Below are 13,038 nucleotides of genomic sequence, written 5' to 3' on the forward strand. Positions count from 1 at the left end.
CCAAGTCAGGGTCACAGGAGGCTGCAGCCTGTGAGGGTAAGAGGCTAAATAGGATGAATAAAACATGAAATAAGAGGCAAATAAATTCTGATTCATTTACATATTTATCCCTGCACTAGTGAAACAGATACAATTTAAGAATTGTATAATAGAAAAAAACATTTTATTCTGACATAGAGTACACACACACACACACACACACACACACACACACACACACACACACACACACACACACACACACATATAATCTATGTGGACCTCTTACTAATACAGAAATGTTCTTTTTTTCCTTGACCAGGAGCTGAAGCCTTAAATCACAGTGTGAGGCATCTGCAATGACAAATGAAGAATCATTTCTTGCTACCATATTAAAGAAGATCATTTACACTCTGCTCAGCCTGCTGCAATCTTCCTGAAAGCCTTGCCCAGGTTTCCTGTTTTTCTTTCCTCATTATTTCACCATCTGTGTTGTAGCTCTATGGGCAAGTTTGGTAGGCGTTTGCCAAGGAGACAGTTCTACAGTAACTCAGTTCCTAATGGCCACATGGTGACTTGGTTTATAACAGCGGTAATCAAATGATTGCAATTATAAGCCGCAGGCTTAACAATTTGAAATGGACCTGCTTCACTGAACTAGACCTTAAGCTGGAACCTGCGCTGTTATTCACCAGAATATAAAAAGTGAGGTCTCTAATGATGAGTTTGTGGGGAAAAAAGACGTTTCAGAGGATGCTGATTGATGGCATCAGTGAAAAAAAGCGGCAGAGACTCACGGACGCTCATATAACTGAAACTGATATTGTTTCATGTAACAACGTAATTTAACAATGCAAACATACTAATAAACAATCAAAAAGAAAACAACATCAATTACATACAACTTTAATTACATACACTATACAGTGGCGTGTCTAGAAAATTTTTGTTGGGGGGCCAGGTAGGGGCACAGATTTGGAGAAGGGTGGCAGATGTAATTGGCAGATAATGTTAAAAACAATTCTACCAACCGTTAACCATAATTCAATAACCCTGTAAACCTAATAACCGAATGCGCTTTTAACTCTTATTAGAATGAGATTTTAACCACTACGGTGCAAAGTTTTTAGATACTGCGTTGATAAAGTAGAAGAGATACAATCAGTCAGTGTTTACTCAGCATTCAAGGACATCAATATTTGCATAGTATTTTTACTGACATGTAGTGCACATATGTTTTGGGCAAAAACATTTTTGAATATTAAAATACGAACATTTTTAACATACAATTGGCAAATTAGCCAATGCCAATGCAAAACCAATGCCTGTTAAAAAAAAGAAGATAATCTTCTCACAAACTGGTGTTTGATTTTGAAACAGGAAAAAAGTGGGGAAACAAATGAAAAGACTAACATTTGAATAAAACCTGAAAGCAAGTAAATACTTTCTATGCTGCCTTATGGTAAACTTTGGTAATATTGATGTATAAATAACAGCATTGGCTGATGATGAAATACAGTCAGCTGGCATGGTGACACTGCCAGTATTAACCTGCAGGGCTGGACTGGGACAAAAAATTGGGCATTTTGACTAGAGACCGGCCCACCAGGTATTAAAGCCATAAAGACTTTGAATGAAAACAAATGCTGTTGTGACAGTGATGTACAGTCTTGTTGGTATATGTATGATTTCTATACATTTTACGTCAGATAAAAACTTTGTTCGCAAGATTCAGATAATTATTTAATAAAAGCTAGATATTTGAATTGAGAATAAGAAAGAAAAGTATTTCTTTGTGCCCCCCTCTCCCTGTTAATGCCCTACCTGGCCCCCTGGCAACACTTTCCTAGACCTGCCCCTGCACAGTTACCAGCTGTCAGCTACGTAAAAAAGGATCCTGGTGTTATTTGTCTCTCAGAAACAGTTCATAACTTCCCTTCAACTCATTCATGTCACCTAAAAGGTAAACCTGTTTCTCCATCACCTGTTCAGCTCTGATGATCCAGTAAGGACGTCTCCTGGTTTCATCTTCATGTTTCCCTCTCACCACATATCCAAACCGACATCATGACCAGCAGCTTTACAGCTGTGGCTCCAGCAAACATCAGCTGATACTAGAAATTAATGTTAAATAAATTCTAACAACAGCTGATCAAGCTTAAACGTGCTGCTGTTGTTTAGCGTGACATCCGCTGGTTTCCTGTTTCTGGCACAAAGTGGGCGATAAATAAACAAGAGAGAAAAGCTGATCAGCTGATCAGTTTCATGATTGAAGTAGCAATAGAAGAGGCAGCTGTAAAGACAGAATAACTCCAGCTTTGTGTCTTTTTCCATTATAGCTAAAGTTCGGGACAAACTGCGTCTCTTCTCAGCTCAATACGAAATGTGTAATATTTTCTCTGAATGAGGGACCATTCCATTTTTTAAGGAGCTGTTGGCAACTCTACTAACTAACCTTATGAATAAAATAAAGTTCACTATCAGTAACATCATAGCAACCGAACAGCTGTATAGAAACTCGTCATTCTAGCTCACGCAGTATGAGGTATTGTAACTGACTGTAAAAAGTCAGCATAACAAAAATAAACTGCACCTAAACTTGGTTTATATCTGACCCAGATAGACTGCAGGTCATAACTTCTTACCTGAAGTTCAGTTCACCTGACACTTGGACCGGCGGCCGCCTCGGGTCTCTCCTCCTGCCTCACCTTCCCTCATCCACCTGTTGCCTCTGTGGAAGCTCCGCCATAGCCACCACCAAACAACTGAGTTATTTTTACACATTGGCCAGCATCTGACCAATCCACCACCTCTCATTGTTCATGCCGTTACAAAAAAAATAAAAAAATAAGTCATCAGCCCACCATGCAAACGTCCGATGGCTAGTCCAGCTATGTTAACTTGTTAATCTTTCGCAGAAAAAATGTTTTCTGCGGTGCCGTCTTTTGTGCTTGGCTCTCCTACCTTTGCTAACATGATGCTCATAGTGCAGAAGCCGGTGCTCCATTCACGTACCCTCGGATATCTGAGCTTCACTGTGAAACCATAATCGTACATTTGATATTTCATTAAATTTTATTGTTTTAGCTTCGGAGTGGCACCTGGGGTGGCCAGTCTGGTTGGGGGGGGCCTGTGCCCCAGGCCCCCGCTGGACACGCCACTGTTCAGCTCCTAAGTGTCCAGAGATAATTAACGCGTGGGTGGTAAATTTATGTCACATTTGACTCACTGCTTACAAAGTTGAGAAGATGCTAAATATGCTCTAGCTTGTGACTTGATTTTAAGTCACGGTAAATTTTGTTGTTGCAAGTAGCATTTCGAGGACATGTTGGAGTCACGTCCTAGCTGCACCTTGACGCATTTGGAGGAATCTGTTTAGAGTTTTTAATACCATACAATAGTGTTTATGTTCTAGGCGCAGTTATTAAACTGCAAATACTAATTATGAAAAACCCCAAAAGATAAAAGAAAAAGCTGCTACCGGTGCTGCGTAACAGTCTGCGGAGGCACACCCAGACTTCATCAGCGGAGTCCCTGTAATACGCAGATGCTGCAAGCACGTTGTCGCCAAGCTTATTATTTTTTTTTTCTACATAAAACATTTTTATAATTGACTTTATAGTCTCATCTTCTCACAGTCTTTACACTTTGCTATTGCTCAAATGCTCCATATAAAGCACGCTACGCATCTGCACTTTTAGGTTTTCCTATTGTTGGCGCACATTTATTACATTTTGTACTCTCACAGGATGAAGACCCCCAAAAGACCGCGTTCTCGTTTCTTCTCTGTTACTTAACCCGCCTCGTTTTTCTGTATCGCTCAGTCTCACAGAGCAGTTAATGAACCCTCGACGCCAAACGGACCGCAGTGCGCACTGGCAAACTGTTGCGCGCTTTGCTGCTGCTGCTGTTTCTCAGAATAAGGACACTTTTTCTTCCCCCCCGCTGGTGTTTAAATGGGTTTGCTCATCTGGACATGACAGGAACGAGAAGAAAAGCACCAAAACTTTACTAGCGGCACAAACGATGAGCGGAATCTAACAATCTCACTCTGCAGATTGAGGTGAGTGGATCTTGATCAGAGTAGCTGTCTCATTTATACTCAAACTGTCACGTGTTTTTTTCTTGATAAATAGCCATCACAAATTGCCACATGACTTAATAACTGTTGCATTTGCAATTTTTTACAAGCCCCCCACAAAAGCGCGGTGCATCCTATAGGGCATGTAAATGTTAATTTAAGATTTTCACAATCCAGCAGCTGAGAAGGGGGTTAGTATTCTCAGCTAGTGACAGATTTGTGTTTGCCGCACTGAAAGATAATTGCGGCACTGCTCGTTACAGTATGTGGCTCTGGTTCCTGCGTTCATTGTATTCCAAGACCTCTTAAAAGGAAATCCACCCCATCAGAAGCGCATTGTGCTCTTGGATAGAAGCCAAGCCTTCGGAGTCAATATCTGCAATCACCCAAAGCAAACCTATGTGCCACCAACAAGTGTTCTGTCAAAACTCCGGTGTAACTGTGAGGTTTTTGGTAACTGGCTGATATTTAACATAAATGGTGGACTTTTCAAAGTTAAACCACATAAAAAAAAAAACTTTCAATGTATGAATTAATTAAAATGAGGGCTGTCCCTCAGTGACTTCTCACGTGTAGATTTGCATTTTACAGAGCTTACTTGTGATTTTGACTAATGCAGACTTAATACTAATACTACTAATAGAGCACGCAATATAAACTACTGGCTAATGGTTAATAGACTATTACATGAGCCACAACTAATGTCCATATCTACTTTTTGTTCCACAGATTTACTCTGGTTCTTTTAGTCATGAACACAGCAGAACAATTAAACATGACTCAAGTAGAAGATTATCAGCTTCAACCTTCTAACTGCTGCTCAACCGCGTACACAGTGTATGGTGAGAACTTTCTCATGGAGGATGACAGCACAAGGCTGGTTGCAGTTCAAGTTATCCTCATCCTTGCTTACAGCACAATCATCCTGTTTGGAGTCACTGGGAACTCCTTAGTGATATATGTCGTCTACAAGTTCAAAAATCTGCGGACCGTGACCAATTTCTTTATCGTAAACTTGGCTGTTGCTGACTTGCTCGTAAACACGCTGTGCTTACCTTCCACCCTTGTCAACACCCTCTATGGCAAATGGATGTTTGGTCAGGTGTTGTGCTTCATGCTACCCTGTGCTCAAGGCATGGCTGTGCACGTGTCCACCATCACTCTGAATATCATTGCTCTGGACCGCCACAGGAACATTGTCTACCACATGGAGACTAAGATGTCCAAAGACATGTGTGCTGTTGTTATCGTCATCACGTGGGCCGTCAGTGCCCTGTTGGCTAGTCCCCTTGCCATTTTCAGGGAGTACGAGATGCTTGATCTGTCGCCGGCCGAGACTCTTCACGTGTGTGCGGAGAAGTGGCCGGGAAGCAGCATGAATGGAGCCATCTACAGTACATCGATGCTTCTGATTCAGTACTGTTTGCCTTTAATAATCAACTCTGTCGCTTACATTCGCATCTGGAATAAACTGAAGAATCACATGGCTCATCGAAACGATCGAAATGACCGTAATCAGCGAAGGAAGAAGACCACCAAGATGCTCCTGACCATGGTGGTGGTCTTTGCCGTCAGCTGGTTGCCTTTCCACGCCTTCCAGTTGGCCGTTGACATCGACAGCAGCGTGCCGTACATGAAGGACTTCAAGCTGCTTTTCACTGTGTTCCATATCATAGCAATGTGCTCAACATTCGTCAACCCCATCCTGTACGGCTGGATGAACAACAACTACAGGATGGCTTTTATGTCTGTGTTTAAGTGTTTCCCGCTTTCCAGCGTGACCGCAAGATGCTCCAAAGCCAGAGAGACACAGAAAGACGAAGATGGGGTTTGTACTGATTGTAAATCAACAAATGTCTAAAGTTGCACAATTTAAGGGAATGGACTGATAATTAGTTGTTCAAATGTGAAGTGTGTATTTTATGTTTATTTTGGGCATTTTGACCACACATAATAATGGATGATTAAAATGACTTTTTAAATGTTTTAAAGGGCTTAAACTTTAAAGTAGCTAACTTCTAACATCAAATAGAGCAACAAAGGGGGGCATCATTAACACACCTGTGAAACTGTACTCACGGCTTCGTAACATACATGTATACGTCTTTAATCTTAATCATTTAAAATACGGCGGATCCAATCTGCCATCCGCAATATACTGGTGTTATCTACATTTTTGCAGTCAGAAAAATAACTGACAAATACCCGCTGCAATAATGAACTTCTTCTCAATTTTGATTTCTGTTCAGCAACGCCACCAGTACAGCTCTCTTACAATATCTGCATAACATGAATTGATTTTAAGCTTTTCTGATTTTTTCCTTCAAATTCTTGGTTCGGCTCCCACCCTTAAGTTGCCACAAAATCTTCTCAAACATCAGAATAAGCTTCATCGACACTAGAATGAAACAACAATATATTATTGTGACAAAAAAGCTGAAAAGCAAAAACCTCTCATAATCTCACGTTTTTCTGATTGTTCACCCTAATCATTTATTTTCCTGCTCACGCTGATGCCAGGCTGCACAGACTTTAATGGCGTATTTATCGACACATTTTACTGAAATGTAGCAAAGTCTTGACATGTTTAATTAATTAATTAATTAGCTAATTAGATTATTTTCTCACAATATGAATAAATAATTAAAACAGTAAGCATTTTTATCATAAGCAATTAAAAAAAATTGATGTTTGTAATCATTAATTTATTTTTATTTTACTTTTTTTTTTTTTTTTGGTCCCTGCCACACTTTTTTAAGGAATTTGTCTTGTTGTGTTAGAAATGCACACACTGATAAGACACAAGACTTGAAGACAAACACCAAACTTCTATGTCAAAATGAAACTTTGCAGTCTAACCTAGCAATTGCTTTTCAAACAATTAAACCTTTAGAGGGGCAATAACTGTATCTGCTGCTCACATTTGTGAACACAGAAACAGAAAAGTTTAACAGCTGTATTGGTTGTTCTTATAGGGTTATATAGAAACTCACTGAAACAAAATAAATACGGAATAATGAAAAAATGTACTGTTTGATCCTGTCATTTGTTATGCTCCACACGTCACATCGTCCACATCACGAGCTGTGCCATCCGTGGCTTGGCAACGGGGAAGATATCACCCTGCTCTTCTGTCGAGTGGACTGAAATCACATTGATGTACTTGCATGCCTTTCATTGCTTGAAAAAGAGGACCGGACCAAGGTATGTTCTTGGTTCTGATCTTCTCCCTCCTATTCCCCTTATCTTCCTCTTCCTCCCACCCTCTTTATCTCAAAGTTTGCAGAGTTCTTACAAGGGAGTTGAGCTACTAAGGTTCAGACTGCCTGTTGTATAACTGATTTCAAGCATGTGTGGGTGTTTCCAGGTATGTTTGGCAAAGACTGGAGAGAAGTGTTATCTCAATGATTGCAAGAGATTTCATTCTTCACCAACGTGTTGGAAGAAACACGTGTGGTGTTTAACAAGCAGTGTTCTGCACAACTGCATCAGATTACAAAGTATTAAAGAATATCTGCTCTTGCAGATATTCTTTAATACTCATTTTGTTCCATGAATCTTTGTTCGACAGCAGTCTTTTACACAGGAGCATGTAGAATAAATAAAATAAGAAGAATAAATAGAACCTAGGCTGTACTAAATTGGCTGTTGCTAAGTGTTTGACTTGGATTGGGCAATTAAGAATAAATACTTAATAATAAATAACAGACAAATTATGATATAATTGAAAGAATTGAATATCCAGTGAATTTAATGTTTAAGTTGCCAGTTCAGCTCAGGCTTCCAGGGTTGTAAAGATATAGTTGGAAAAGTTAACGTATCCATGCTTCTGTTTAAGCATTCACTTTCAACATGCAAGAAAGCAGCAAAGCTGTAATGGTTTACAAGGTTAACAAACTGTGGCAAAATGAAAATGTGCTATTATGAGCTCAGTGTTTGCAGTGATGGTTCAAATATACTATCATTATGTTGATCATGTGCTTTCTTGTGCTTCTCATAGCATCAACACGTTTAGAGACGATTCAGCAGAAGAGCCCAGCTGAGACAAGCAAGTGAAACCAAGAACAGGCTTTTTACCCGAATTATCGTATTCCCGTTAAATCCTTGCATCTATTTAATTTTTCCTTAAACTTTTACGTGTGGTTAATGCTAAACTCCTAAACTTTATTTCTGACATAGAGTGGCTCTTTTCTAACTAATCTGCATCGTAAACAACACTTAATCTGACTGGGTTTTAAAGATTTCTTTGATGCTCTTGTTAATGGTCATGATTTGAATGCATGGTTTGAAGTACAGGAGTCGTGAATACGTTGAAATTTTGACTGTGATCATCTGTGGTCACAGTTATAAAACTGTGTACAATGATGACGTTATTGCCTTCCTGTGTGAATTAACCTTCATACACACTTATTTTATTGATAGATAATGAATATGAAATACATTTTAATCCGTGACATGTAAATGTAACAAATTTAAGAAATGGCATGTGAAGTAAATTCCACTAATTATTCTGTTCTTGCTTTAAATTTGAGAATCATTTGATATTCAGTGGTGTCTTAGCTGTAGTTGCAGATGTTTGCATGTTTTTGTTTTTTAATTTAATTCTGAGTTCAACAGGAAAGTAAAATAGTTCCCACCCCTCCCCGAATTGTCTTTGTTTGCAGTGAGCATTGTAATCACCACTATTCACTCTTACACTGATTATCTCGGCACTCAGGTTTTAAAGTGTTCTTCCTGTTGACCGCGTCCTTAGTGATTTACTTTACGTGTACGTGAGGACCCAAGGGACTGGGATATTGGCTGTGGGTCTCCATTTTTAGTAAGCTATTCATGGTGTATTCAGCATTAAATCAATAATTGTTTCTTTGGCTGTTTGGCAGAGCAGGTGCTGCTGTCACAAAGCATCTGTCCAGGATGAGGGTACATACTAATCAAATAAATTGAACAATAGCTTGAAAACAAATTCGATTTTATTATTTTTTGCTGATCGCCATGTCCTTTGGCTTTCATACAAGAAAGCACTTAAGTCATCTGCCATGTCAATCTCACGACTTTCTGTCAACATGTATTAATATTTAATTAATGACATTTTGTTAGATATCGTGAACATTGATTTTGCCAATTAATTGTATTCCCATTGTGAAATAATTAGATGGTGTGGCAGGATACTAATCAGTTGATTCACATGTAGAGAAGAAAATTTTATTGGTTATTGGTGATTCCCTGGGTTTCTTCAGCCACTTGAGTGGCTTTCTGTTATTATATATACAACACAGTGTAAAAGTCTTGAGTCCTCCCTGATTTCTTCATGTTTTCCCAGGAAAATTTGAAATAAGTGCAGTGATTTACTGAAATGTGCACACATGGAAATACAGCATATAAGGCCAAAACAAGGTTTATAATTTTAATGAGCTTGAAAGTAAATGTTCGGTATGACCACCTTTATTCTTCAAGACAGCCTGGAAGCTTTCTTGTCTTGTTTCTTTAAGTGGTCTTCAGGAATAGTTCTCCAGGCTTCTTAAAGGACATTCAAAGCTCTTCTTTGGATGTTTCTGCCTTTTGTTCTGCTCTCTGTCAAAATGATCCCCCCACACTGCTTGCTGAGTCCGGGCTCTGGTGAAGCCAATCCATGACTCCCCGTGTCCCACAGTGTGTTTCGCTTTTGTTGCATTAGCAGTGTGTTTGGGATAATTGTCATGCGAAAAAATGAAGTCATGCTTTCCAGGTCATACTGCATGGTGAATCAAAATCTGATTTTTTTTTACAAGATGTCCAACACTACTGGCTGAAACACAGCCCCAAACCATGACAGAGCCTCCACCATGTTTTACAAATGGCTGTAGATACTCACTGTTGTACCTTTCTGCTGACCTCCTCCATACATACTGACGACAGATTGAGCTAAAATGTTCAATTTAGATGAATTACTACAAGGCCACTGATTTTCAGTCCAGTTCCTGTGTAATTTGGCACACCTCAGCCGTTTCCCTTCACTTCCTTTCCTGAAGAATTGCTTCTTGATATGCACCCTTCCACTGAAAGCGTTTCTGATGAAGCTTCAGTGAGGAGTAGATGGATCAAAGTTTCAGATGTATCTTTTAGGTCCAGTGTCTGGTCTTTGCTGGATGGTTCCCCCCATTTCTCAAGGACATGACTTTCAGACACTGGTTATCTGCCAAAGATCAGTTTTAAGCTTTCCACTTACTCTTTTGTCTTACACTTGTCCAGTTTCCTCAAAGGACACACTGCACATCATGTTGGGATATGCCAAGGTTTTGGCTAATAGTTCTTTGGGAATCAGTGTGTTGGTACAACATGGTTATTTCATGTCTGTCAAACTGTATTATCTTTGACATTTCTGACGTATTCAACAAAGGAAATGGAAACAAATGTTGTGTTTCTGCAACAGCGTCATAGTAAAACTTAAATCTTGGTTCTCTCTTAAGCTGTCAGTTACTTGTAGAAACAACAATTTTTCATCCTTTGGTCGTTTTTTTATGCTTGAATCATTCGTAGGTCAATGTTAAGTGTTGTAACAAACAACAACATTTATCTGAAAACGATCAGGTACAAGTACTAGACTGAAAATGAGTGGAAAAGCAGTATTTTCTTTCTACTATACGTTAATTGCACAACTGAAATAAATTATATCTGGTTGACTGAAATTTGCATCAGATGGTAAAGTGGTGCAGGTGAAGTCTAAAATGTATGTTAATGTGTTGATCTAAAGTGAAAGTTTGTGTGCAAACCTTTTCCAATAAACTTTTAAGTAATGTGACCAACATCAGATTTATTTTGTATAAGCAAACAACATGTTAGCAGCAGCTACAGAAACAGAAAATGTCCATTCATATATCATATAAAAAGTAGCTCATACCTACCGTGACATCTCCAACTGGTGTGTGAGATACCAAGTCTGGCATTTTGGTCCCTTATTTATTTTATTTTTTTAAAACTTGGTCCTCGGAGTGGATAAAGCTAGGTTTGTTAGCTAGGCGCGTCACTGATTATGTTGTAATAGTAAATGTTATAAAACCTCCCGAGCATTTCCTCGTTGGAATCGCTCAGCTCTAGGTGTCACAGTTTGTTTGTATCCTTAGAAGTTTTTCTTTCCTCAGAGAAAGAGTATAAACCTAAACAGTAAATGGCTTTTGACTGTGATTTTGTCCAGCTTCTGCAAGAGTTTTCTGAATATTCAACGTGCTAGATTTGTAGATTAGTAACGTGTTGTTGATAGCAATTATGTTTTAATTGACTTAACCTCCTGCTCGGGTTAATGTGTGAAACTTCTGGCTAATTTCCAGCACCTGATTAAGATGTAGGTCAAATATACTGACAGGTTAAAAAGCTTAGAAAGTGCTGGAGGGTTTGACTATCAGCCGTTAATCAAGATGTTTTATGAGTGCAGATTAAAGAAATTAATTTAGGTACAATCTCTTGATTAATAATTCACAATTATCTTAAATGTTAAATTCGGACCTAGAGAAAATTCACCACAATTGCTACTTAGGTAATTAATTTAACCTCAAAACACTTCAAAAACATCATGTAGAATGGTCATAACAGAACAAACAATAATGCTATGGCTCCCCCTGCTGTCTCAACAGGTTCATGTCATAGAAACTAAAGTTACTCTCCAATATTTTAAGACAGTTAATCATAGTATTGGTAATATTGAGTATTATTGTTTATTTAACACTGGACTAGATCCAGCACTGCAATAGTTGAGATCATGGAGAATTTCAAGGATTTTATAACACTTAACCACATGCTGTATTTTTATTTTATGACTCCAATTGTGTGCTACCACAGTTTCAATCTGACATCCTGGAAATTAGAATCGGATGTTGACTGAGGATAAAAATAAAGTTATGCGGTTTTGTGCGTCTGCAGTGACAGATTCATCTGCCTGTTTTGCTCTTTTGCAGACTCAGTTGTGTAACTCTCCATTGTTCTTTGAAATGGTGCATAACAAGGTTAGCTACTCATTCACTCAAGAGGAATTGTGCGATATGGTGCACAACAAACAATACAAAGAGGCCAACGAACTAAGGAGTGGCTGTCGTATTGCATATAGGTGATCTCACAGGGTGGTTGCTGCTACGTTGAAAGATATATACATGAGTGCAGGTGGTGATCAGTGCCAAAACATGGAATGATGCAGTGTACACAGCGTAGGGTCATGTGTTAGTAGTGGGAACAGTCGTACGTTTATTGTTCATGTGTCCAACAGCAGAGGGGAAGAAACTGTTCTTATGGCGAGAGGTTCTGGTGCGAATGGACCGGAGCCTCCTGCCTGAGGGGAGCAGGTCAAACAGACTGTGTCCAGGGTGAGAAGGGTCAGCTGAGATCCGAGCTGCACGCCGCAATGTCCTGGAGGTGTACAGGTCCTGCAAAGATGGGAGTCTGCAGCCAATCACCTTCTCAGCAGAGCGCACAACACGCTGCAGTCTCTGTTTGTCCCTGACAGTGGCTCCAGCGTACCACACGGTGATGAAGGAGGTGAGGATGGACTCGATGATTGCAGTGTAGAACTGCATCATCGTCCGTGTTGGCAGGTTGAATTTCTTCAGCTGCCTCAGGAAGTACATCCTCTGCTGGGCTTTCTTGATGACGGAGGTGATGGTGGGCTCCCACTTCAGGTCCTGGGTGATGGTGGTACCCAGGAAGCGGAATGAGTCCACAGAGGTGATGGGGGTGTCAGTCAGGATGATGGGGGGGAGTGGGGCTGTGTGCTTCCTGAAGTCCACAATAATCTCCACTGTCTTCTGGGCATTCAGCACCAGGTTGTTGTGGCTGCACCAGGACACCAGAGGTTCAACCTCCCTCCTGTAGGCAGACTCGTCCCCGTCCGAGATGAGTCCAATAACGGTGGTGTCATCTGCAAACTTGATTAGCTTGACAGACTGGTGGGTGGAGGTGCAGCAGTTGGTATACAGGGAGAAGAGCAGAGGAGAAAGAACACAGCCCTGAGGGGA

The 13,038-nt window shown here is 39.9% G+C and overlaps 1 protein-coding gene across 1 annotated transcript; it reads left to right on the top strand.

Annotated features, from left to right (window-relative positions):
* Nucleotides 1-4,001: 4,001 nt before the first annotated feature.
* On the top strand, nucleotides 4,002-5,998 carry npy2r (neuropeptide Y receptor Y2). The gene is made up of 2 exons (XM_085460869.1): nucleotides 4,002-4,042; nucleotides 4,790-5,998. Exon 2 carries the CDS (start codon nucleotides 4,812-4,814, stop codon nucleotides 5,919-5,921), a length of 1,110 nt encoding a protein of 369 aa, XP_085316995.1. The 5' UTR covers nucleotides 4,002-4,042; nucleotides 4,790-4,811; the 3' UTR covers nucleotides 5,922-5,998.
* The last annotated feature ends 7,040 nt before the right edge of the window (nucleotides 5,999-13,038 follow it).

The sequence above is a fragment of the Copadichromis virginalis genome, linkage group LG6 (genome assembly GCF_057382275.1).
Source record: "Copadichromis virginalis isolate Kocher_CV1m ecotype Utaka linkage group LG6, C_Virginalis_male_GT1.1, whole genome shotgun sequence".
Lineage (NCBI taxonomy): Eukaryota > Metazoa > Chordata > Actinopteri > Cichliformes > Cichlidae > Copadichromis > Copadichromis virginalis.